A 27890-nucleotide genomic window follows, 5' to 3' on the forward strand; every position below is an offset into this window, starting at 1 on the left:
TATACCTTTATTTTCAAAAAATTCTAAAGTGCACATGCATTATTTTTAAAATAAAACAGCAACATTTTAAAAAACAACACCATTCAGTTAGATGTAAATCTGATGAGGCTGAATCAGTAGATAAACATGGTTTATTACTTTACTCATGAAAGTAATTTCTACACATCAAGTTCAGGCCTCTCTGGACTGTTTCCAACTCCTTGGCAGAGGCTCTGTGGTGGTTTGGAGCCCACATCCATGTAAGGATGTATGATGGCCTCATGGCAGGGGTTCCCAGGAACACAAGAGACCAGTGCTACTAGCCATGGACAGTACACCCAGTTCCCAGTCCTACCCACTGTAGTGAGATAGAGCATGCCAACCTTGTTCCTCGGTTTATCTGGTATTCAATGAGGACTCATTTGGGCACAGCCACAGAGGTTGTGAAAATACATTTTAAGAAAAATAAATATTCTGCATAATGTATTTACAAGGATCAACTGTTTTGTTCTTCATCCCAATTATTAGAAGATGGAAAACTATCATTTGACAACTAAGAAACATATTTCTGTTGTTTGTGTCAGTTCAACACAGAATGTGGGGCTGAATATCCAAAACCTTTTCTGATCCAGATTTTAAAATATACAAAATTGCAAATTTGATATGCTGAGAAGAGTTTCAGGAAAGAAGCGTGAGTGGCTTTGAGATGTCCACTCTCACTGATGCCGCACAACTGCCAGAGCGTCTTCCGTGTCCTCTCGGGTTCTTCCGGAAGAAGGGCCGCACAGGTACAGTCAGTCACAGACCCTGTCATCACTTTGTGTCAAAGAATACTTACACCAACTACACAACACACAGAGAGCACAAGGGACAACTGCGGACAAGGGCACATGGCTGAGGGCACCATTAAAACTTGAAGAGGTCAATGAAATGCTGGGGGGACACAGGTGTAAAGCAGCTGTCAGGGTCAGCAGCGGTGCAGGGGTGTCCCGAGTCCTGAGGAGAGGAAGGAGGCAGTCAAGACACACGTCACACATTTACAGAAACAGCACCTATATTTTGTTAGGTGGATCTCAGCCCCTTTCAATGCTATACAAATGATTTAGCTGGGAATCGGTACCTGGGTGGCCCCAGGGGAAATCTAACAACAGGTGGCCATGCTTCATCTTTGTGGCCACCCTGTAAGACATGGAAGCTGCGGATCTCTGCCTGCTCCTGCCCACCCCTCTGCATCCTGCCTCCCAGTTCCTTCTTCCCTTTGCAGGCTTCTAGGGTGGGTAAGTAGTCTCCGCCCACACACAGAAAGCACAGGACACCACAAGCATCATTCCAAGGGTAGGTGTGTAGAGTTGGTAGTACCCACAACCAAGGAGCTGCAATTATTTTAGTAGAAGTAACAAGAGAAATTTAAGATTTGCAGAAAACTGACACCATCTGGAGAGGCTCAGTGTGACTGGGGCTGCTTCTCTGTGGCCTTTAGCAGACCACTCTGAGGAGCATGGATGGTGTGCCAGCTTTCTGGGTTAAGTCTACTGTTGTTAGCAAGAGCTAAACCTTATCAACGCTGCCACCTGACAGGGCAAGAACAATACACGAGATGGACCAGCACACTGCCACAGGAAGTACCTTCAACAACCAAGCAAGGTGGTAGTCCTTGACACCGGGAAGAGTCAGCAAGGGAGCAGCACAGGGAGAAAAGGAGAGTTGGGTTAGACAGAGTGAGGTGTCATCAGGCAATCAGATGTGAAGCATATATTGTGAAAATAATATATGAGATCCTGAGTAACGCAATTTAAGCACTATAAAATATTATGAAAGGACAGCATCACTGAGTACCTGACATCTATACAATTAAAGATAGCTTACGGACAAAGCCAGGCATTGTAGCCAATGCCTTTAATTCCAGCAACTGGGGGGTAGAGACAGGTCAATCTCTTACAAATTAGAGGTATACATAAAGAGTTTCAGGCCAACCAGAGCCACATAGTGAAGAATGTTTTAAAAAATAAATAAAAAGAAAATAGAGAGAGAAAGAAAAAGGGAAGGAAGGAAGGAAGGAAGGAAGGAAGGAAGGAAGGAAGGAAGGAAGGAAGGAAAGAAGGAAAAAAGGAAGAAAGGAAGGAAGGAAGGAAGGAAAGAAGGAAACCTAAAGCAAGAGAAACAGTTCCATTTCCTTCTAAGTTTCTAGACTGACCATCTGGAAGGCCACACCATTCAAGTGTTTGTTAAAAATACACAGAGCAGTCTCATATTTCCTTGAAAAAAGGATTCTGAGGGAAGCCCCTCATCTTTTTCATTGTCCTGGGGTCTGCTCTGTGAGTAACTGTGTAGCCAACTGCAAATTCCATACACTGAGGCCCCACACCCACTACACCTTACTTCTTACAGCCCACTAACATCTGCTGTTGCTTTTGTGTGGTCCACAGTCCTGAGCTAGTGGCTGCTCCTGGGCTCTAACTGCAGGATGTGTCTCTGCCTGCTAGGGAGTGGGGGTGGTGTTTCAGTTCTGCTCATACAAGGGCAGTTCACAAAGTCAGCCAATAGGGAGGGTCTGGGATCTCCACCTCATCACTGGTTTTGGTCACAGACTTGCTTCTACTGCCTTTAGAGACCTCAGGGTCACTGCTAAGTGTCTAGCCCTCTTTTGGCTACTGAAACACTAAGACAAGAAAGGAGCAGAGAAAGACCAAGTCTCCATCCTAGCTCCCTAATCCTCTCTGAGCCCACAGTTTCTGATAGGTTTCACATAGTCAGGAAGCCTCAACTGGTAACCTGGGTGGGAACAAATGACTGCGTCTTGAGCAGTAGTTGGAAAAATTAACAAGAATCATTACAGTACAGTGGAACTAGAACAGATGGAAAACCAGCTTGGGAGGGGGCACAGAGTCCCCACTAGGACAGGGGGTCACTATGGAACATGCCAGGCACAAGACAAGATGCAGCTCGGCCACAGAATGGCTCTTGATCGTGTCCAGGCCCAGGTGAGGACTAGCCACCCCTCTTTCACATTCCTAATAGGCCTGAGGTTCCCACAGGTTCTCACCCATAGTGTTTCCCAGGAATCTGAGGCAGACATAACAGCAGGCACCATTTTCAAAGCCACAACACACTTCCATCGCTTGGGCTGCACATTGCCGTACCTGTAGCACAATGTCACCTGGGCCTCCCTGACTGCACACCCAGGCTCTCCCAAGGAGGATGCTGCTTCTAGACAGTGGCATACCTCGGCAGAGAACTGCCTGAAAGCTTCAGGGCGTAAGAAAGGCGGTCTTCCGCCGGGCAGTGGTGGCACACTCCTTTAATCCCATCACTCAGTAGGCAGAGGCAGGCAGATCTCTGTGAGTTTGAAACCAGCCTGGTCTACAAAAGTGAGTTCCAGGACAGCCTCCAAAGCCACAGAGAAACCCTGTCTCGAAAAACCAAAAAAAAGAAGAAAAAAGAAAAAGGAAAAAAAAAAAGACGGTCGGTCTTCCTTATATTTTCACACTTATATTCAGAAATGGATTCTCAAAGCAGCAGGGTCCCTGGAAGGTCAGCAGGTGGGCAAACTATGCTGAGTGACTCCCTGAAGCCTCAGACATCCTGCTGGGTTGGTGCCACCCTCCATCCCTTGTCTCTAAGAATGGCAAAGACCAGCAGGGGTCTGCCCTTCAGTGACCTGTTCTGACTTTTTATTATGTGATCACTATGGCAGGAGAGGACAATTCTTTGGAAAACTAAGTCAACTTTTCATTACAAACAACCAGAACATATGTCAGGGAAGTTGAGCAGTGCATTCTTACACCACCACCAACAGAGCTGTTACAGAGATGGGAAACACGTTTCTTTGTGCTGCTTTCTTTAGCAGATAGAAAAAGTACTAGATATTCTTAGATACTAGTCCAAGAAATACTATCACATACAAAACTAAAAGCTTTCAATCCCATGATCAGTACCTTCCCTCATATAAGCATCCATACCTTTAATAGCTCTATAGTATAAAATAATCTTGAAAGAAAATGAGAAGCCAGTTTCTAGGAGATGCATTAATTCACACTGAACATCACCACTCTCACCTGCTCTGACTGAAGCACAGACAGGTCCTCACCTTCTCAGAGCACCAGCAATACAGAGATGCTACAAACAGGATCCTGCTGGGTCTGAGTATCAAAGTGGGGTTCCTTTTGTACCCCATGTCTGGGGAAGAGGGAATACTAGAGGGCTGTCTTTTGTGTATGTATAAAGTCACCAAGGGGCTGGAGGATGGCTCAGAAGTTAAGAGCACTGTCTGCTCTTCCAGAGGTCCTGAGTTCAATTCCCAGCAACTACATGGTGGCTCACAACCATCTGTAATGGCATCTAGTGCCCTCTTCTGGCCTGCAGGGATTTACAGAAAACTGTACCTAACAAATAAATCTTAAAAAAAAAAAAAAGTCACCAAGGAACTGAGGAAAAATTGAACATAAGGTAACCCTGTACTCAAAAGTTCTAGCAAACAGACAGTCTGCTGCAGACACATGTCCATCACACACTTGGTACTTTTCAATTTTGAGGACGAGGGGAACAAAGAGCTGAGAGGACAGGCCTCCTCAGCTGTCCTTGATCAACATCTGTCAAAACAACCCATGGTAACTTCAGCATCTTGCCCCTGTGCTGGGTGCTGGACCATCATATTGAAAGGATATGCAATTGGACGTGGAATCTGAAATGAAAAGTCTAAAAGTGGCCCTTTGCCAACAATTTAGAGTTTGACTTGTCTCCCATTTGCTGATAGATTTAGATGGGTGTAAGCAAACTATCTAAGCACATTACAGTAGGAAGTGACACATGGGCTCTCCTTTGGCTATGGGAAACATGTTACTGTAACCAGAGACAACATAGGTGGCGAGATTTCAAAACAGCCAGTGCACCAGGATGAAGGACCCCTGATTTATGGTTTGGATATGAAAATTGCTGACAGGAACATTTAAGTTTTTCACTAAAGGATTAGTCTTGTATGTAAAAAATTGTAGTTTTGTTAAATTTGTACATTTCCTTTGAAGCCTGTGCCTCCTGTGGCCACACTGCCTAACCTAACAACTTGGCTTTGTGGAAAAGGCTGACGGCCAGACCTGATCCCCTACAGAGTAGGCCTGCCTTCCAGGTATCTGAGAGGGCACAGGCAAACAAGAGCAGGTTCTTCAGACTGGGTGTGAAGCATCCAAAGCCCCAGTCAGGACCGGATGCTCAGGGGCCTTGTCTGTTCCATCATACCTCCTAGATCTACATCAGCAGCAAGGACAGCAGGCCCCACTCTGAAGTACAGAGCTTCAGTTTTCAACAGTGATGACTTTACAACACAAGGTACATTTCTATGGATGCCCCCATTTTCTCCCCAGGACCAACTCTATGGATGCCCCCACCTCCCTCCCCAGGACAGTTCCTTTGGATGCCCCTGCCTCCCCTTCCAGGATTGTTTATTCCGATGGCCCCACCTCCTACCTCAGGATTAATTCTATGGATGCCCCCACCTCCCTCCTCAGGACAGTGGAATATATCTCAGTAACATTCCCATCACAAACATTATTTCCCTTTCTTTCTTTACCTTTCTATTTAAGATACAGACAAACACTTTGTTCACTGCATCCCAACCCTCACAATCCAAGAGCACATTTTAAGCCACTACCTTCCAAAAGAGGATGCTGCAGTGCCGACAGAAATGTAAAGTGTCTCCATACTGCTCTTTAGTTGGATAATATTTCTGAAGTGTAAAATACATCAACTTCCATTCGATATGACCTTTTTCTGAAAGGATCAAGTGTCTACAAAACTAGAAAAGAAAATTATGTTCAGAATTATTAGATAATTTTTAAAGCAGGCACTAGGTGTGTATATATATATATATTTTAAGGCAGATTGGAGGGGACCAATTAGAGGCCTGGCTACAGAAATTTGTCTCCTTTTAGCACATGGAAACATTAGCTTCTCTTCCCTCCTCACTGTTCTATGCTCCATCAATGTTAGAGGAGGAACCCTCGTCCTCAAGTTTCTCTTCTACCTAAAGTCCTGTGGTCATTTCTTTACTCAAGTCCCACATCTAACAAGTGTTCACGTCAACCATGTCTAACCATTGGCTCCCTCTGATGTCACTATGGACTGTTACCAACAGCTCACACTGATGTCACTATGGACTGTTACCAACAGCTCACACTGATGTCACTATGGACTGTTACCAATGGCTCACACTGATGTCACTATGGACTGTTACCAACGGCTCCCTCTGATGTCACTATGGACTGTTACCAATGGCTCACACTGATGTCACTATGGACTGTTACCAATGGCTTCCTCTAATGTCACTATGAACTGTTACAATGGCTCACACTGATGTCACTATGGACTGTTACCATTGGCTCCCTCTAATGTCTCTATGACTGTTATCAATGGCTCAGACTGTTACCAATGACTCCCTCTGATATCACTATGGACTGCTGATCCAAGACCTGCAGTCTTCAGCTCCCACTGAGATGCTTTCTGGCCATACTGTTGGTTTTACCATAACTCTATAATCTACTGCTAACCCTGAGAAATGAGGGTCCTATTGTGAGTCACTCATGAAGAACTAATATCATCTGTAATAACATCTTACAGATTCAGTGTTGTAATTCAATCAAGAAAATATGCACCAAAACCTGTACACACAGGTGCTAACCACAGATTCTAACCGAAGAATGTGGAATGTAAATACCGGTGCAAACAGACTCTTTTAAGCACTTCGTCATGGAACTTTAGGGCTCACAATGGCCAGCAGACATCCTAAAGGTGTGTTTGAAACCTGGCTCTCAAATACCTGCCAGGCATTCTGCAGGCTGTTGGCAGCTTGTTGGTAGTCTCCTTGGAGGTAGGTACCAGAGCAACTGTGTGGTACTCAAGGTCCATCCCAGACATACTTTCATCCATCATTTTGTTCATGGTTCTCAATCTTCCCCCGCAAGGGATCATTCAACCCCTCCTACATTTCTGTTGCCAACCCAAATCCAATCTCAAAGAGGAGAGAGCAAAATCATGGTTGACAGCTGAGAAAGATACTAAGACAGAGTAACAAGAGACAGGATGGCTAACCACCCAGGGTGCTGTTGATGTTCCCTCCTGCTCAGATGAACAGCCCAACTTTCTTGCTTCTCCCAGAGAACTCATGCAGCGGTTCTTAGGCCCAGCCTGCAAACCCCCATGCAATGTACCATCTGACACCCTCAGCCATCTTCTTGACTGGATGTCTAGGATCCAGAGCTTCCTCAGCTCTCACAAGACTTGCTCGAGGTCCCCGTAGGCATTTCCTCAGGGCTCTGCTTAGGCCCATGCTGCTCAGACCTTCCCTGGGAAGAACCAACTGCTTCACCTAGGGTCCTGACTGGACCTCTACATATGCCTGACCACTACCTTTGCTTCTCTGGAACAGTCTTTTAATGGGCCTCCTCATGCCCACACAATGTTTCTTTCAAGCAAGATCCAGAGGATCGTTTAAAAGATGTCACGCATTCCAGACAATTCCCTGAATTTTCTAAGCTGGCTAAATGGAATCTTGAGTGTGGCTAAGACTCTTGGGTCCTGCTTTCTACACTGTCCATGCTTGCCATGAAATGGGCACAACTTTACCCCCAACTTTACAATGCTCCTGTATCTTAATCTTGTCCATATGTATAAGATATGCAGCATATCACCTGCCCCTTCCTATACCTGTATGGAATGGGTGGGTGCCACTCTACGTACTAGGCCAGGGGCCTAGACCCTGCAGAGGAGCAGAGCAGTAATGTCATTCTGGAGAAGAGTCAACTAGCAAGACACAGAAGACCTGGACATGGTGCCACCAAGTGGGAAGCATGGACTACAGGGACCCAGTGATTCTTCCAGGACAACAGGCTGGTAAGAGTCAGAGCTAGAATGTACTTATCAGGTTAAAAGAACACCATGAACTTTGACCCATGTGATACAGCTCAGTTAGCAAAGTTATTTACTACTAGGCCACTTTTAGAATCATGATTTCTTTTCAATATGAAAAATGAACCTTGTGATTGACAGAAGGGAATTCAGAAGCAACTTCAGTATACTCTAGTACTATCAGGTCTCTGGATATGGAGTCCATATCCTCCCCAAGTTCACTGGAGCACCAGGGACCCTGGATGGAGACCAATCAACTTGACTCAATGGTACTGCACCACACACTTACCTGCTTCTCAGCAAAGTGGTACTGACATAGTTTCTTCCACAGCCGCCTGTCTTCACTGAGCATGTACAGGGTTGGTGTCACCTGGCCCAGCGTGACAATGTCCCAGCCATCTGAGAAACGGTACAGGATGTTGTTCAGCATGTGCAAGGGCAGGTCACTGAGTGTGAGGCCAGAGTTTACCTGCTGAAAGGAGACACAATGGTGTCAAATGGAGAAAACATACTCACACTGGCTTCCTCCAACATAAAATAATGGTCATGCTATACAGATAACTTCAGTGTGACCATAGGAAAGAAGTCTGTCCTCTAATGGTCACTTCAGTTTTACCTCTCAGAGGGGCTGACATGTGGCAATTTCCTGTGCTCAGAAAGTTGCACCCTTGGACATGCCCCAGCTCTAGCCTAACTAAAATTTACCCAGAAAATGGTGGCTCTGAAACGTGGAACTGATGATGACAATGACCGTGCTTTATGACAGCAATGGAAATAAGGTCGTAAGGTGGTCAACACCAGGAATGGTGTCTATAAGGTCTCCCCAGCTTTATTTGCATCTATCTTTAAATCTGCATTTTCTCTTCATTGACAATTTAACACCTATTTAAGATACATAATGTGGGGTTAACATAAAATAACATAAAATAAACAGAAGAAAGATGAGATTGAAAGGACAACATGGAAAGAGAATGCCTGCTAGCTATTCATCTGACAGGGGTTGATTTACAGACGCTAGGAAATCACAGAACCCGATGATAAAGAAGCCCCAATAAATCCTATTTAAAAATGGGTGAATTGGACATTTCTCAAGAGAATATGCAAATAGCCAACAAGTATATGCAAACATTCAATACCACTAATCGGAGAAATGCAAATGAAAATCACAATGGGGCACCTCCCACACCAGTTAGAATGGCAGTTACTAAAACAGAAAATAACAAATGATAGTGAGGGAGAAAAGGGGGAACTCTCATAGACTGCTGATACAAATGTAAATTTGCAAGGAGAAGAACAGCCCTGAGGTTCCTGGAAAAAAAAAAAAAAAAAAAAAAAAAAAAAACAGAAACAGAATTACCATATGACCCAGCAATGCTGCTAATGGGTATGCAGGCAAAGGCACTGAAATCACTGCTTATAGTAGCAGGATTCACAGTAGCCCAGACATGGAATCACCCTAGTGTCCACTGACACATGACTTAATAAATGATTCAGCAACAAAAATAATGAAATACTGTCATTTTTAGCAATATGGATGGAACCACAGATAATCCTGTTATGTGAATATGTGCATAATAAGACAAAATCATATTCTAAGTTCATGCAGAAATGAAAAGGTGGGTTTCAGTAAAGTAAATAATGGTTACCATGGTCTAGGGAAAGATAAAGAAAAGAGGGTACAGAATGCATGGCTAATGGGTCTAGGAATACAGTTGGCTAGGAGGAAGAACTTCTATTGCTCATTAGCACAATGGTATATAACTATGGTTAACAACAATTCATTGAAAATCTCAGAAAACTGGTAAATGCATGAGGTGATAGTCAGCAACTACCCTGACATAGTCATTACACACCACAGACATGTAAAGTATTACAGGCACCTCTTAAGTACATACAATTACTGTGTCAATTAAAGATAAGTTTAAAAAAAATTAAAAAAAAAAAAAAGCCAGGTGTTGGTGGCGCACACCTTTAATCCCAGCACTCAGGAGGCAGAGGCAGGTGAATCTCTGTGAGTTCGAGACCAGCCTGGTCTACAAGAGCTAGTTCCAGGACAGCCTCCAAAGCCACAGAGAAACCCTGTCTCAAAAAACAAAAAAAAAAAAAAAAAAAAAAAAAGATAAGTTTAAGCCAGATGTGGTGGCACTCACATTTAGTTCCAGCACTGCACAGCCAGAAGCAGGAAGATCTCTGTGAGTTCAAGGTCAGCCTGGTCTACAAAACCAGACAGAGCTACATAGTAAGATCCTGTCTCTAAAAAAGAAAAAAAAAAATCCAATCAAAACCAAGAAGACAAAAGACAAACATACCTTAGTCATCTGAAGATTCTGCAGCTGCTGTTGCCAGCTGAGAACAGTTTCTAAGCGGCAAATCCAAATGTTGATGTTTCCCACTAAGACAGATTTCCCCACCCCTCTAACAAGGATGCAAAGTGTAGAGCTCAAGTCTTGGAGAAGGTCTTTGATAAGGCGAGGATTCTGATGGTCATCAAGAACTGAAATGAATAAAAACAAGCCACAGATTGATACTGCAAATACCACTTCTAACAGTTATCTAGTTCTGTAACCCAAGTGTCCATTGACTGATAAATAAGAGCAAAATGTGATCCCTTCATACACTGGGTATCACTCAACCTAAAGAATGAAGGACATTGTGACCTCCTCCATGTGGAGGAGCCTTGAAGATGTGTGACATGGAAGGGAGCCAATTACAGGAGGATGAATAGAGTATAATCCACTTGGCAAAATCCCCAGAGTCAGCAGACAGAAGACGGGAGGAGGTAGGGGGAGGGGGTAGGAGGATGGGGCTGGCCAGGGGCAGCTGGTATGTGATGGGTGCAGAGAAGTGGCAATGGCTTCACGATGGACATACAAAGCTTTAATAGTGGACTGAGAACTGATGAAAATGAAATACCTATGAAAATGTCATAGGTATTTTTACAACATTAAAAAAACAAGGTTCTAATTTCATGGCAATTTAAAAGTGACATAATTTTTAGATATTAGAACTCTAATAAGAATTTTTAGTTTTAAAATGCTTTCTAAGTTTTTGGTTGGGTCTACAATTTTAAAGTAGTCAGTGTACATTTTCTTTTGTTCTATGATAAGGAGAATATTTAGCATGGCTCATATACATGGTCACAAGTTACTGCATGTGCATAAGCTAATGGCATAAAATAAATACCCGATAACTGATAAAAGGCAAACTTACTAAATTAAAAGGAAAATTATGATCCATATGGTGTCTAAGTCAAAAAAAGCTGCATTCTTACTGATTCTAGAACCCAACAGTCAAATGAACTATGGCTGGTTAACAAAGGAAAGAACAGAGTTAGCTCTTTCCTGGTGTCACAGTATTCACATTATTATTTTTGAATATATACATACTGTGGAAAGATAACAGAAGAAAAGCCCTACTCCTTGCACAAAATTTCCAATTAACATTTAGACTTAAAATTTCTGGCGATGCTGGTGCAATAGTGGCATGACTATCTTTTGGAGGACAACCAACTCCTTTCTGATTGGATTTGAATACTTGCTCCATGGCAAGGGACACATGCCTGGTACTGTAAACTTGTTCAAAAGCCTGTGGCTAGGGAAGTAATAAGACCTAGGTGGGGAACCTACTACTGCTGTTTTGCTGAATGGACATGTCAAACTGTTTTCTCAAATATTTATTTTATAATACCCATTGCCTAGTGCTGCTCTCAGTCTTGGTCAGAAATGCTTATGTTTGCAGTGGGCAGTAGTTAATACAGAGACTCTTCACCAGTCAAGGTGATGAGAATGCCTGACTAGAAAGTGCTCAGACCTAAATGAAAAGACTGTAAGAACCCAGAGGATGGGAGACAGTGCTACGAAAAGCTGCCTTCTGGATAACCCATGACCACTGCTATGAGCATACATCATGCACATACAGCAGCTATAGCTACCTGCTAAGTATGAGGGGGACTGGTTGGGAAGAAGGGGTCAGCAGGTTTTATGCTATGCTGTGATGAAACATCATGACCAAAGCAAACTGGGAGGAAAGTGTTTATTTCAGCTTGCAACTGTAAGGTCACATCCATCACTGAAGGAAGTCAGAGCAGGAATTCAGAGCAGGAATCTGGAGGCAGGAGCTGATGCAGAGGCCATGGAAGGGTGCTGCTTGCTGGCTTACTCCATGGCTTGCTCAGCCTGCTTTCTTATAGAAGCCAGGACCACCAACCCAAGGATGGCACCACTCACCATGAGCTGGGCCCTCCCCCATCAAATCACTAATTAAGAAATTACCCTGCAGGCTTGTGCACAACCTGATTGTATGCAGGCCTTTTCTCAATTGAGGTTCCCTCCTCTCAGACGACTTTAGCTTATGTAAAACTGACATAAAACTCTCCTTCACAGCAGGGGTGGGGAGGGAAATAGAAACAAATACAACCCACAATAGCATGGAACTGTCAAAATGTTATGAAATTAAAAGCAGTGATGACTTCCCAATCCTATAAATACACTGCACTAAAAACTACTGAATTGTGTAAATGGCCAAGTTGTACACTATATAGTTTTTTTTTTTTTGGTTTTTTTTTTTTTTTTGGTTTTTCGAGACAGGGTTTCTCTGTGTAGCTTTGGAGCCTATCCTGGCACTCGCTCTGGAGACCAGGCTGGCCTTGAACTCAGAGATCCACCTGCCTCTGCCTCCCGAGTGCTGGGATTAAAGGCGTGCGCCACCAACGCCCAGCTTGTACACTATATTTATCAATAAATATTTTATTTTAAAAAACCACAAGTGTTTAGTGATAATCTTACCTTTTTGCACGATTTTATCCAGGATGTTGAAGTAGTTCTTCTGCGCCACTCCACTCAGTGAGGTCAGCTGGGACTTGGCAATCAGCTGCAGCAGCTTCAAGATAAGAAGGGGGAGCCAAGCTGTGAGTCGTTTATGATGGAAACACCACACACACATACTGGAGCTCAGTGTGAAATGTACTGACATGTGGCATTCCAGACAAGGTGGCTGCAGGAGGACTGCTGTCCACGGGAACTGAGGGAACCTCACTACAGCTGCTGAGGCAAGAGCAAGCCTGTTGAATACAGTCGGGGTACTCTCACTCTCAACAGGCCCACTGCAGGCAGGTTGAGATAAATAAACGCTCAGCCTTCCAGCTTTACACCTCACCTCAGCAGAGAGCTAATAGATTTCCATCATGCTCCTTCATGCTCTGATCCATTCATTATCTAAAGTTGATTCGACAATCAAGAAATCAACAGGCCCCTCCTTCCATGTTGAAATTTAAAATGATCACCCTATGCGATCTCTTTAAAACACCACTTCAAACACATCGTAGAAAACACAGGGACCAGGAAAGATCACTGTGCAGCTATCCAAGCAATGCCAATTCTGCTGATAAAGAGATGGAGCTCATCCTGATGCCTGGGCCTCCCTTAGCCCTACTACCCCTATTACAAACTGACCCTGTTGGCACTGCAAAGGGGCTGTGTCCTTCATGCTCCTTGGTCCTCTCCATTTTTGTTTATATATTCCTCTGTATCTTTGCCATCCTTCTATTCCCAACTTCAGCTCTCTACATTCTGGGTACTGATTGTGTATAACCTGGGTTTGGGCTGTGCTTTTCAACCCAATATGGAAACATTTACTGACATAAGAAAGGTTTGGTCTGCCGGGCAGTGGTGGCACACACCTTTAATCCCAGCACTCGGGAGTCAGAGGCAGGCGGATCTCTGTGAGTTCAAGACCAGCCTGGTCTACAAGAGCTAAATCCAGGACAGCCTCCAAAAAAACCAAAAGAGAGAGAGAGAGAGAGAGAGAGAGAGAGAGAGAGAGAGAGAGAGAGAGGAGAGAGAGAGAGAGAGAGAGAGAGAGAAAGTTTGGTCTTAGTTCTGACATGTTTTTATAACTAAACAACAACAACAAAACTCTTTATTCTTTCCCTATAGTTCTTTCAAACTTCAGTGGGCTTACATTCTTTTGTCCTAAGGTGCTTTTGTAATTGCAATTCTACATGACTCTCCCACCCTCTGAGGTCTCGGACATATCCAGCTGTCAGTTGCCTGTTCTAAGTCATGATAAACCTGCCGCCTTCTTTTCTCTCCTCCTTTCCACAGCTCCATTTTAGGGAACAACATTTGTAATTACAGGTAAAGCAGTCAGCTCATTGTCTCTCTTCTCTCCTCCCTGGTACAGCTGCTACACTATTTCTTTATCCCCAGGGTCTAGGGCACTCAGCACATTCTGCTTGGTTCCCTGGTCCACAGTTCGCTATCATCTTAGACCAAGGCTGGATCATGAAGAAACAGAACCTCTGCAGACTTGTAATAGAGACTACAGCAGTGACGAGGGCTCTCATCACTGAAGAGCCCAGCCCATGGCTTTGCTGCTGAATTCTACCAGACTTTTAAAGAACCAGTTTCTTCTCAAATTATTCCAAGAAGGGGAAGGAATTCTAAATGCATACCACAAGGCTAGCAGTATCAACACCAAAAGCAAAGCAGGATACAGCAACAAAACACTACAGGACAAAATCCCTGATTTAAAAAACAAAAACAAATAAAATAAAAAAACCCAGATGGTAAAATCTGTTCACCTGCCCAATTCCAGGAAACAGAAATCAACTGCACATCAAGTTTATTCACCACCACGTAAGATTCATTTCAAGAATAGTTCAACACAGGCAAACCCAATGAGCCTTATATACACCAGCATCATAGGGAAAATGCATAATCATCTCAATGAAATTGCAAAGAGCATTTGCTCAAAATCGCAACTTTGTATGATAACAGATGAAGTTTAGAAGGGACAAAAGGAGAGTAAACTTGAAGGCACAGAAGTAAGCCCAGGGCTGCCATCATCACGAACAGGAAACACAGAAGCTCTCTACAATCTCAAACAAGCCACTTCACTGTTTTGATTCCAGACAGAGCCTTCATCTCTTACAATGCTTCTGCCAGAGTATTTTTTCAGAGCAACAGGAAACTATTCCCCTCATTAGCAGGGCCAGGGGAATTATATTTTGGACGGGTACAAATACCAACTCTATCAAGAAAACTTGTTATTTAGAAACAGGAAGTCACTTCTCACTTCTACTTTGTAAAAAAGATTCTTTACAAAAGTATTTTAGAGCTGGTAGAAGCACTTCTATTATAGAACTGGACTGTGTCTTCCCTGGATTCTTAACTCCTCAACACTTAGACAAGCCAGAGTGAATTTCAGTTTCATCACCAGAACAGAGGCACCTAGACAGATGCTCTGCAAGAGCTTGGGAAACAGCAGCCCATGCCACTGGGCACAAGAAGAACCTGTGACCGCTTCTCCTGCCATCCATCAGCCACCTAGAATCCTATCACAGATCACACTAGCTGAGGCAAGAGCAATTCATCTCTGTCCTTGCGTCAACACTTGTCAGTGCCTGGAAGGCAGTGAAAGTCTCTGAGGACCACTGGAAGCAGGGCTAGCAGGTGTGAGCACCCAACTTGTGCTTTATGGAAGCAGAGCTAACAGGTGTGAACACCCTACTTATGATTTATGGAAGCAGGGATAGCAGGTGTGAAGACCTACTGTGTTTTATGTACAATGCAGTGAAGGGAATGAGCCACAAAAGCAAACTATACAGCAAAATCTTTTCCTTCTGAATGTAGCCTGAAACAGAAACCTCTAAAAAGCTATTGATGATGCAGCAAGACTTTTTGTGGAGCTCTATGTTGTGTAAAATTTCTCTTGTCTCTTAGCCAGTTGTTCTTTGTGTATAACAAGGCTCATTCTGAGTGAACACATGAAACAGAAAATGCAGATGGAGTCATCAGGGGTCCTCCTGAACTCGACTGTCTGAAGTGTTTCCAAGAAAGTGGCCTGGAACATCTTAGTTCATATTGCCTCTGGGCAGGAAGGTCTCACCATGCTTGAGACTTGCATCTGTGACCTCAGTGTTACAAGTCCCCCATGTCTTCTCCTGAGCTTGTTCCTTTCCTTTCTCTACTATAAACAGATAAACCTTTGTGCTTCTGTCAAAGGTACCTTGAACAGCTCACATTCGTAACCTTTAAAACAGTCAAGAGTCAGGAAAGCTGTTTCTGAAATAACCACTTACTTTGACCACGTATGTGAACCTTCTAATATCCTGAATTGCACTTGAGAAGTCTAGCCGGTTGAAGGCTTCTCCCAGGGTACAGTAACCATGTCTCTAGAAAATATTAGACAAGCAGTGAGCTCAACAAGCCAAGTAAAATGAGCTAACAGGTGATGTCAGTTAGGGAGCATAAAAAGCACTGTATTAATTCTAAAAGTTTATGTCTGATATAAATGAGAATAGAGTAAAATATAGCAATGCTAAATTTAAGCCAATTGTGCATAACTGAGACACGAGGCACTGACAGTTAGTTCACACTGCTGGTATAATGTCAAAGAGATGTAAGTATTCATGAAACACCATTCTGCTTTCCGTTGCTGGGGACAAGGCAGGGTGAATGTGAGGCTTCAGGATGCTGGTGTTGCATACCCACAGCAGTGTGTGTCTGCAGGGAACTCTGACTGCCCTGGTGGAAGTGTGCTCAACCACCAAGGAGTAAGCCTTAGAGGGACTGCTCTGAAAAATAGCTGTGAGGATGCCTGAGTTTATATGACCCAATCCTGACAATGGCTGGTTTCCAGGCTGGGATCATGGGAGCTGAGCAACTGAAAATGCAACTGCTATAATGAGATGCACAGGTCTGGGAATCAAAAATAAAAGGTAATTTCTCCTCAGTGTCATAAATATTGCTGTTCTGTCTGAGAGGTCTTCTGTCTTCTGTTTCTGTCTGTACAAGCTTCACCCCAGGACAAGAAGAACTTAAACCCTACCTTCTGCATGTGAAATACCTAAATCTATGCACAGATTTTCAGTTTAGAGTAAAACTGGAGGACAGTAAGGAACCACACAGTTCCTTTGTGACAAGTGACTTTGAGTTTGAAACAGGTTAGTGGGGCTGTGGAAGAGCAGCAGAGGCAGCAGCATGTCTGCTGGCCTCATGGGGAAACTACACAGCACTAACAGTCTTAACGTGTACAACATGAAGTTACATGTTCACACAACACATCAATACCCACGATTTCTGAGCATCTGCTACTTGTAAAACATTGCTGTGGAAGCAAAGCACAGACTTCAAAGTACAATCTGAAGTGCATCTCAGTTTCAGGGACAAAATTCTGATGGAGGTGAAGGCACCTCATTGGGGTAACTACTATCTCACATGGAACAGGTTGGGGTGTCACTCAAGAGCATCTGTCTTCAAAGGCTGCCCTGTGTGAGTACCAGAGATAAAGAGGATAGCACAGGACCAGATGCAGATCCAACAGCTAGCCCTGGGTTCTTTGTAAGCCTGTCAGACTCCATCCCAAGAAGCCACAGGGCATCCTGGAGACATATTCCACTTGTTGATTTTCTCAGCTAGAATTCACATGACTCACAAAGTAGGTGAGATATTTCATCAAGCTTGGCTTTGTATAGATCAGGTCATCTCTGCCGGTCTTTCAATGGCATGTATGTCAAGGGCTGGACTTGTGCTATGCCCACTTAATAGCATTAGCCATCACCAAGTCAGCTCTCTTTCTCACAATCAAGTGTCTTCTAGGAAGTTGAGATAGTTTAAAGATGTAATTGGGCGACGTGCCTGCCACAAAGTCTGAAAGCTTGAGTTCAATCCCCAGGACCCACATGGTAGAAGAAGAGAGCTGACTCCTGCAAGTGGTCTTTTGACTTCCCTATCCCCGCCATAGTATGTGGGCACATGTGCACATGCACGCACGCGCGCGCGCACACACACACACACACACACACACACACTGAATAAATGTGATAATTTTTAAAATAAGGATATTACTAACATTTCTGGGACACTTAACTAGTCCTAACCTCATAATTATGTAATAGAAATTATAACCCTGTTTTTTTTCCAACAGCTGTAAAATAAAGCAAATACAGATGTTCAAGGTCTATAAAAGGAACTAGGTTTACTTAAAACTAAGTAGAGAAACAAGAAACACAGTGTAGCCAACTGGTTTATGTGGTGACTCATAGGAGAGCTTTTGCCAGCTCAGCAATCAAAAGCAGAGAAAAAGCCCAGGGTTCTGCAGGGCCAACCTATGCAGTTTGCTGTGAGCCACTTTGCATTATGGAAGGCGGGGCTCATGGGCATCTTATTCCCCCAAACCCAGGGTAAAGGAAAAACTTCAGCAGCTGCAGCTCACACTGTCAGAACAGGGATCAAACACACAGAAATGTATGTTTGGTTGTTAAGGAAAACCCTTGCTGATTTAGAGATGCACGGGGATCAAAACTCATGGGCCACACACACTACAAACACCAAAATGACACACATGTGTGACACACACAGTCCATGCACAAACATATCACAAATATGTATGGTGCATGTGCACCATACATTCTACACAAACATGCCATATGCCACACACATGTAAACATCACATATACATTATATGCCAAATACATTCCATATATACAAATATACAACATAGCACTCACAGGTACACACCATACACATGCACATAACACACATATCCATCATAATGCATAAACATATACCACACATATATCATATAACACAAACATACTACATGCATTTTACACTACAAATACATTGAAAACCATACACACACCTGTATCACACATACCCAGTGCACAGCCTTGCACATTATCAATGAATACATGTACATGATTATAATCACTGCTGCAAAAATCTGTCATATATACATATACATGTTAGAATGTGAGTTATAGACCTTGTATTACTAAAGAAATAAATAATATGTGGCATTCAACAGAAACAATACAGTATACACTCTTCCAATGGCATACTTACTTCTTTTGTGCTTTCTTTATGGACATAGATCCATTTTTCACGATAAAAACCTAGAACAAAGATGAAATGTCTTTAAAATCAGGCAAATAATTTCAACCTCAAGATTTTAGGGAGGTTGTAAGGGAGGAGAGACTAGCAAGATGATCTTACTGATCCAGTTAAGATATGTTTTTTGCTTGAGTAAGCGTAAACAGTACACTCTGTTCCCTAATATCACCTAAGTGCTCAGATACCTCAACATGAAATAAAAATCTGATAGTATCAAATCTTATTAACTTAGAAGAAAATTGATATTGTTATATCAGATGCAAATGCTTATACAAATTCTATAGTATTTTCTCTGTATCATTATATACCTAACAGACAGTTCTACTCTTTTATTACCTGTTATGGCCACACATGGTACATATAACTAAGATCATGAAGTTTCTCCTTGTGCTCTACCTTCTTCATACCTTAACAGGTATTCATAGCATGTGCCAAGGTGGGCAGGGCTGCCACAGAGCCCGAAGTCCCCTCAAGCCCTTCTACCTGTACATGGTTGCCCCACGTCCTAGCTCTGCCCACTTGTGGCTCCTGCCCACTCCCCAGTGGCCCCGCATCTATCTAGACCATCCCTCCTAGGAGACTTTCTGTTCAGAAAGAGCTCAGTTTGGGACTGCATCTGGCTACTCAGATGCAGAAGCACACTTCCAGTTTACCAGTGTTGTATAAACCTTACCAACAGACAGCTGAGTTACAGGCAGTCTGATTACCAGACGGACAGGCAGCACTGAGCGTGGTGCTTGCTTGCACATCTTCATCACCCTGTACCTCATTAGAAAGCACTGCCAAGCAATCCATCATGTTGACATATATATCCCACAAATAAAAGATTATAAAATCATCAATGAAAACACTCTTACTGTGAGCAGCTGTGTCAGTTCCAAAATGTTCCTTCTTCCTCTTCTTGGCTGCATATTCACACTCATTATTGAATATTTCTTCTTCACCATTATTCAAAATACTGAAATAAAGATACTTCATTAAAGTAAGTTTTTCTTTCTTTCTTTTTTGTTTTGTTTTGTTTTTTTAGAGTCAGGGTTTCTCTGTGTAGCTTTGGAGCCTGGCCTGGAACTCGCTCTGTAGACCAGGCTGGCCTCCAACTCACAGAGATTCACCTGCCTCTGCCTCCCCAGTGCTGGGATTAAAGGCATATGCCACCAACACCTGGCCAAATAATGACACTGTTAAGTCCTGGTGAGACCTAGCTAAATTTCAGGAGTCATGAGTTGGAGACTCAAGGGTTAATCACTACATTTTTCTTTTCATTTTGAAGGAAATAAGATTTATTCTTATTTCTTTTAGAAATGTTCCTCTAGAAGCGCCTGGCATGCTTTAGACTCTCCCAAACATCAAAATACTTTAAAACCTGAACATTATAAACAAAACCATAAAAGCACTGAAAACAACCTGGTAGCAATATGACTATGGAGCTAAAAGTTGCTATGTCCCTGGTCAAAGTCAAGTAAACATTAACGTTCCTGTTTATCATCTACATTTTTCAAATTAGCTGGCTGAAGCTAACTCTTACTGAACTGTGGATTTTCTTAATAACTTTCTATCAAATATGCTGAGCTACAGTTGTATTGTAACACATTTAAAGTATGTTAGTATTCTTTTTGTTTTTATGAAACAAGGAATTCAAACCAAGCAATAACAACTCAAACATCTTTTCTTTAAAAAAAAAAAAAAAAAGTTTCCTCTTTGTAATAAAAACTATGCCAGCCTGGTTTACAGATTTGAGTTTCAGGACAGCCAGGGTTACACAAAGAAACCCTGTCTCAAAAAAAAAAAAAAAGAAAGAAAGAAAGGAAGGAAGGAAGGAAGGAAGGAAGGAAGGAAGGAAGGAAGGAGAGAAAAGTCTCAAAAGCAACCCACATCATAAACACTAAAAATGCATATCTGGGGCCACACTTAAAAGCTAGTTTTCAGCTGAAAACAAGGAAAAAAGTACTATAGAGACAAGCTGGCTGGTTGGAGCCGCATAACACTCAAGACCATTTATTTCCCCATTACTGATCTTTTTTAATTCATTTACTATTTATTTATTTTTATTTTATGTGCACGGGTGTTTTGCCATGGGTGTCGGATCCCCTGGGACTGGAGTTAAAGACAGCTTTTGAGTGGCCTTGTTGGTGCTGGGAATTGAACCTGGGTCCTCTGGAAGGGCAGTCAGGGCACTTAACAACTGAGCTATCTCTCCAGTCCCACTGCCATCACTGTTCTTTGATGAGAAAATTGTGTAAAAGCCACTTTCATCCACAACCAGTGTGCAATGTTGGTAAAACAGCTGAGTTCACCACATTAAGTTTGTTCATCCCAGCACTCGGGAGGCAGAGGCAGGTGGATCTCTGCAAGTTCAAGGCCAGCCTGGTCTCCAGAGCGAGTGCCAGGATAGGCTCCAAAGCCACAGAGAAACCCTGTCTCGAAAAACCAAAAAAAAAAAAAAAAGTCTGTTCACTACTGTCACAATTAAACAGCACAGGCACTGACAGTAAATCATCTAGGCAGCCAGAAGGCATCGGAATCTCACAACTGCTTTCTGTCACAGGCATGTAATGACCCAACTCCAGAGCACATAGGTCCCTGAATCTTACCATCTCATATTCACTGTTACTAGTCTGTTATCATTGACTCAGACACTAGAGGGAGACACTCTTGAATCTGAAAATGAAATGCTATTGTTCTCCCAAAACCAGCATCACAGAAAGGAGAAACTACAGAAAGGATGGCCAACCAGCTTCAAAGCTGGGGCTCCCTGTATACTGGTTATAGGAGGTATATCAGGCACAGCATAGCTCCAACATATCTGACATGCCACCATCAGATGGTGACTCTGCTGACAGAGTCCTTAGGTACTGCCGAGTCCTTCCTAACCTGCCTAGGGTTTGATGGGAACCAGGGGACTTGGGAATAAGATCACCAGGAGACCCGTAGGTCATAATCAAAGGAAAATGCCTCAGGGACTGCAGGACTAGGAATCCACAACCCGTTTCTTGTCCAGACTTTTCTTAGCTTTCTCAGGCCCTATGTTTAGACACATGAGCCCCACAGAGGGCATCATATGCAACAAGTCTTTCTCTGTCCTACTCCCAAACAAGCCAGCTCCCAAACAAGGACAGAGACTTATTAACTATGAAAGCTCAGCCTTAGTATAGGCTTGCTTCTAAAAAGCTCTTGTAACTTAAATTAAACCATTTCTATTAATCTATGTGCTGTCACCTGGCTAATGGTTTTTACCTCATGTCCTGCTCCTCTGTGTCTGGTTATTCACTCCCCCTTTCTTCTTTCCAGACCTATCTCTGTTCGGAAGTACTGCCTATACCTCCTGCCTAGCTATTAGCCATTTAGCTTTTTATTAAGCCAGTCACAGTGACATATCTTTACACAGTATAATCAAGTATCTCACAACAGCAAATCATTAACTAGTTGATATTTTTATGGGGTATTTTAAAGTAGGAAGAGGTCATACTTTTTTGATGATGGTTTTTATACTGCCAGGAATACAAAAATGAAAAAGTGAAGGGGAAAAATGCTTCCAGGATTAAAATTTAACACATAAAAATATTAATAAAAGTATAATAATATACAAACCTTTCAGTTTTTCATATATATAAGCTATCAGTCAACTACATTTCAGAGCAAACACTTCCTATTTTATAGCCTTTGGTCCTATGAGCAATATAAATATCCTTTATCCCACTTTAAAAAAAAAAAACAACAAAAGAATCTCCAACAACAAATCCCCCAAGGGACAGGCAAAGAACTTTAATTTGTCCAAGAAAGAAATGCAAATTGGCTAAGGATGTATCAAAATGTTTGCAACATCATTAAACCTTAGGGAAATACAAGTTGATACTGTCCTAACACTTTACACTCATTAAGATGGCTACTATGCTGTCCAAAGTGCAGAAAGCAAGTGTTGGTGAAGATGTATAAAATGAGGAGCTTTTTGCACTGGTGGTGAAAATATAAAATGCTGCAGCCAGCATGGAACAGTATAGTAAGTCCTTAAATACTGAGCATATTACCATCTAAACAGAAAGACCTGAAAGCAGGTCTTGAAGAGCCGTCCACACTCCTATATTCATGACATTCCTAGTCGCAGCAGTGACATGCCTAAGCATTCCCCATGTCTATCAACAACTGCACATTTAAACAAAACATAACTAATCCATACAACAAAATATTCAAGTCTTAAAAAACAAAGGAACTTTACCAGTACATGCTAAACACACCTGGATCTGAGGGCACTATCATAAAACAGATAATCTAGTCAAAAAAGGGCAAGCAGAGAAAGCATCACAAGTGGTATTGGAGTCTGAGGGAAGGGATAGAGTTATTTACTGGGGACAAGGCAAGCTTGGTGCTGGGGAGGTGGCTCAGTGGCTAAGAGTGCTGCTGTGCAAGCAGGAAGGCCTAAGTTCAAATCCTAAGCACCCATGTGAAAGTCGGGTATGGATGAATGTCCCTGTAATCATAACTGTCGGGTGGAGACAGGCAGATTAGGGAGCTGTATGGACAGCAGGCCTGGCCTGAGCCTAGTGAGCAAAACTGTAAATGACAGAGCTCTACAGTGACCTGACAAACACAGGAGGCCATACAGGCTGGCAGCAGCAATTCTACTGAACTCAGACTTACATGCTGTGGTTGATGGTGTACTGGCCATTCTCACTTTGGAGCTCTTGGCTACAAGAGTCACATCTTTTCCATCCATCCTCGGTTTTAATCCAGCTCCATCCAGGGGATCTCCAGTCCTGACCCAGAAATGGCATAGTTCTCCTGCTTGTAAAAAAATTAGTTTACATTAAAAGTATAAATACACATAATGAACACAAAATTCTTCTTGCCAGTCAGTGGTGATGCACACTTTTAACCCAGTACTCGGGAGGCAGAGGAGGGTAAATCTCTGTCCGGCTCAGATAAAGTATGTGTTTCTGTGTGGTGCTTGCTTGTACACACAATCTTAAAATATGAATACCATACTAGTGATAAAGACAGTAATACAGTAATTTAACTACAGAAGACGGCAACACAGCCAGGAAGGCCTTGAGAACAGACCATGGTTTTGTGTGTGTGTATACACACACACACACACACACACACACACACACACACACACACACACAGAGTAAATGGAGACGCAAGGAGAGAAATAGCAGCCATAGGCACAGAGGATGGAAAGATTAAGGCTACAATGTATGTGAGAGATCTGAAAGACATAAGCACAAGTTTGGTTGAGCTGAAGTCCTAAGACGGTGACCAGATCTTCACACAGTGTTTGACTCTACCCTCTGAGACTCAGTTTTTGAACAGTGGATTAATGTGAACAGTGTTGTTTAGAAAGATAATTTTCTAGGGTCTGTAGCATAAAATGAAAAGGGAAAACAGAAACAGAAAAAAAATAAATAACTCCTGAACCAACAGTTGCTGATCTATGTCTTGTGTAGACCCATGCCCTCAGCTAACAAATATCTTAAGCCTGATAAGATGCAAACACTGCACTAACCTAGGAAGCCACTGCCTGTTAGGTATATTTATCTTTTAGCTTCAAAAAATTGTAATAGCATTTATAAAGAGCCATTGTGGCATTTCTGATTTTGTTTAGGTTGCCATCAACTCTATGTGTACTATAATTAATTGACTGAATAATTTGATGAGAAAATAGTTGAGTATTAACCCTTTCAGCAGTTAAATGGATTTGTTAAGGCTTGATAGCCAGTAAACTACAAAAATAAAACCCTTATGTCCCAGATTTTTCCAACCTAGAGGAAAATACTTGTTTAAAAATTTATTTCAAGACTTGTCATGACATGATCTTGGGATGGCAGTATTAGTTCACTATTTTAAAGCACAATCTATGTAGCCATAAACTAAGGCACAGATTCTAGAAGCAAATTTATTGATTTACAGTAACAAAAGGCCACTAGGGTATAGGGCTATAGATCAATAGTGTAGTGCATGCCTAGTGTTCATAAGCTCCTGGGTTCAATTCCAAGTACCATTAAAAAAAAAAAAAGCCACTAGGTAGGGAGCATATACCTGTCCATCTGTCCACCTGTAATCTTAGCATTCAAGTAATTGAAGCAAGAATTCAAGGCCAACCTGAGATCCCAAGCAAGTCCCTTCTCATAAAACAGAAGACAAGTTGCAGTTTAAAAGGTCACGTTATCAGTTGTTTTTTTTTTTTTAATGTAATGTGAAGCATCTAATTTTGTGTATCAGAAAATAATGTTACTAAAAGATTTTAAATGATGACAGCCCACTTTTTATGGGAATTTACCTACTTGGTTAAAAGACAAGAACTGATAGAATTTCATTAATATATTTAAAATTCAAATTACCTTTATTTTGAGAATTTGCAAATGCTAAGGCAGTCTAGTTTCTTTTCTGTTGCTGTGGTAAAATACTCTTGACTAAAACCTTTACATAGGAAAGGATTTACTTCATTTCATAGGTTACAGTCTACCCTCCATGTGAGGGGGAGGAACTCAAGCAGAAACCACAGAAGAATACTATTTACTGGCTTGCAACTTGTGTCTTGCTAAGCTAGCTTTTTTCATACAGCCCAGTCCCACCTGCCTAGGGCTGTACAACCAACAGCACACTGGGCCATCCTACAACAATTAGCAACCAACAAAATACCCACTAGCTCCCCATAGGCCAGCCTCATGGAGTTAATTCTCAGCAGAGGCTCCCTCTTCTCAGGTGTGTCAAGCTGACACCAAGATTAACTATCATATAAAGTAAAAACCATAAATTATTTCTGAAAAATTAATATATGTGTATAAGTAATGTCTCAGTCTACTCAGCTGCAACACAGCTTGTATAATCTGCACTGACTTTTTAATATATTTACTTTTATTTTATGTGTATATGAGTGTTTTGTTTGCAGTACCCATTAAAGGCCAGACAAAGCATCATATCTTCTTGGAACTGGAGTCATATTCAGTTGGGAGCCACCATGTGGGTGCTGGGACCCTAACCTAGTCCTCTGCAAGAGCAGCAAGAGCTCCTGACCACTGAACCATCCAGCCAGCCCCTATCTGCACTAAAATTTACGCACAGCAATTGCTAATTAATGCCAGGAAGCACTTGAGGTTGAATACATTTAAGTCTTTTCTGGGTTTCTATTTCACATGGCCAGACACCAAGGATCGGGGTATGGTAGGATAACAAGATGAATTCTTCAAATTCATTTCCTAGTAGAAACTCCTAAGAGCAAAGATCCTGAACTAAGCAAATATATATTTTTTTCCTTTTTTTTCCTTCTTCTTCAACAAGCAATGTTCTCCTACTGAATGAAAACAGTAACAACAAACACTAGAACTCAGAATGGGCTCAACACTAATTCATGTGAATTACACCTAGTTTAGTCCTCACACTAACCTGTAAGGTAGGAAATACCCTCATTTTACAAATTTAGTTCTCTACTTCGAGGTTCAGTGGTTGAGCACTTGCTTACCATACCCAAGACCATGTGTTCACCCATCATATCACAACAAAAACTCCATTTTATACCTGAGAGTACAGAAGCAAAGAATTCAATAGGATGGGATTCAAAATTATGGACTCTCATCCCACAATCCATGCTCTTAGCCACTATATTTATAGTAATCCTGACAGCCTATTAAAACAGATTCCAGGAAATTACAAGTTTATGTGTTTTTTGTTGTTGTTTGCCTTTTTTTCTTTTTTTTTTTTTTACTTTATATGTGTGGTGCTCCATTTGTAAATTACATGAAAAAATAATTAGGATGTACATCAGTTATGTGTATCTTCAAAACAATAAAGGCTTTGAAAGCATTACAACAAAACAAGTTATAATAAAAACAGCAAGACAAATTCAATTTTGGAGAAAAAAGCTTTACTCTAATTTTTCATTTGAAAATTTGAGAAAGATAATTTCCAGTGTTCTAGAGTAAGAATGAATGGATGGTCTGGTGCTGGAGGAATGGATGAGCGGCTACGGCGGCACACACTAACTACTCTTACAGAGGACTCCAGGTTTGGTTCCCATCACTCCAATCAGGCAGCTCACAACTGTAACTCCAGTCCCACAATACCCAAAGACTCTGTTCTTCTGGACACTTGTGCACATGTCACACACAGAATTAGCAATAATAAACCTATTAAAAAACAGAATGAATAGTCTTCAATCGAATAAACATTCGATTTTGCCACTGATCAAGTTTTCTTACAAAATCTTTATAAGTTAAATCCAAACAACTTGGATCAGATGTGAAGTTTGTAAATGTGGGTAAATTTGATTGTGAAAGATCAGGGTAAAACACATTGCATATTTCAGGTTGAATGTCAGAAATGGAGTTTACTCCAAGGAGTCCAGAGATCACCAGAGATATGATACAACAGCATGCCTCGGAGCAAAGGAAAAATTGAATGAGAACGGGGGACCTTTTCTGATAATGGTGGGAATTTAAGTCTTGGAGCTGCATCCAAGAAAAGAAAAAGAAAAAGAAAATGGCCCTTCACAGGGGCAGTTCTCCAGATGCCTGAGTTCAGGGCAGTTTGAATAGGCCCAAGGATGGAGATGGAATAGAGGCAGAAAGGAGCTGACTGTGAGGATGAAGATGCAGATTTCCTGTGTCAGAAAGGAGCTGACTGTGAGGATGAAGATGCAGATTTCCTGTGTCTGGAAACGAAAGCACACGCAGGCCTGAAGAATGGTACCCTGACAGGTGTGCTCGGGAGGAGGCAAGGACCGGCAGGAGACAGGCCCGCGGGGTGGTGGGCGGACGCCTGGACCCCCGGGAGGTGAGCGAGCCTACAGCCCGCCTGGGGCCAGAGGACAGCAGGGAGGCCAGCGAAGCGCGGGTCGGGGGGGGGAACCCTGCCTGACAGCCCCTCCCTATCCCGAGTCCCTTCTCACCTGCTGGTCCCTTTTAGACGTGACAGCCACCAACAGCACCGAGCTGCAGCGTCCAATTATTGCCGGAAGTCGTCCGCCTCCCGCCGAGGTGCACCGCTGGACGCCCCGCCTCGGAATCCCGTTGATTGGCCGGTGTGGAGCCACGTGACTGTGTTGCTACCCGATCTTGGAGGCCTCTGTGCGCGCGTGCGCGGTGAGTGCAGGCCCCACCCACCCATCCTAGGCGCCTGTGGGCC

At 42.5% G+C, this 27890-nt stretch overlaps 1 protein-coding gene across 4 annotated transcripts; it reads right to left on the reverse strand.

Moving 5' to 3' along the window:
- Positions 1–103: 103 nt before the first annotated feature.
- Fbxo25 (F-box protein 25) lies at positions 104–27774 on the reverse strand. 4 transcript variants are annotated; one of them, XM_035452844.1, is made up of 10 exons: positions 27655–27774; positions 23406–23546; positions 19628–19728; positions 18723–18772; positions 15956–16048; positions 12660–12753; positions 10185–10369; positions 8165–8344; positions 5624–5767; positions 104–975 (listed from the first exon to the last, which is right to left on the reverse strand). In XM_035452844.1, exons 2-10 carry the CDS (start codon positions 23537–23539, stop codon positions 886–888), a joined length of 1071 nt encoding a protein of 356 aa, XP_035308735.1. In that variant the 5' UTR covers positions 23540–23546; positions 27655–27774; the 3' UTR covers positions 104–885. The 4 variants fall into 4 exon arrangements, with proteins under 4 accessions (XP_035308735.1, XP_027243583.1, XP_035308734.1 ...); XM_027387782.2 differs by having other exon boundaries at positions 8165–8347; XM_035452843.1 differs by having other exon boundaries at positions 8165–8347; positions 23406–23549; positions 27655–27758.
- Between the last annotated feature and the right edge of the window lie 116 nt (positions 27775–27890).

This window comes from Cricetulus griseus (genome assembly GCF_003668045.3).
Source record: "Cricetulus griseus strain 17A/GY chromosome 1 unlocalized genomic scaffold, alternate assembly CriGri-PICRH-1.0 chr1_1, whole genome shotgun sequence".
NCBI lineage: Eukaryota > Metazoa > Chordata > Mammalia > Rodentia > Cricetidae > Cricetulus > Cricetulus griseus.

Excerpts from the sequence above, each read along its gene's own strand:
- Fbxo25 (XM_027387782.2), bottom strand. The coding sequence starts at position 23,539 with ATGCCATTTCTGGGTCAGGACTGGAGATCCCCTGGATGGAGCTGGATT. Across the intron at positions 5,768-8,164 it reads ACCACTTTGCTGAGAAGCAG|TTTTGTAGACACTTGATCCT; the intron begins GTAAGTGTGTGG and ends TTTCTTTTCTAG. Across the intron at positions 976-5,623 it reads GCAGCATCCTCTTTTGGAAG|GACTCGGGACACCCCTGCAC; the intron begins GTAGTGGCTTAA and ends TCCTCTCCTCAG.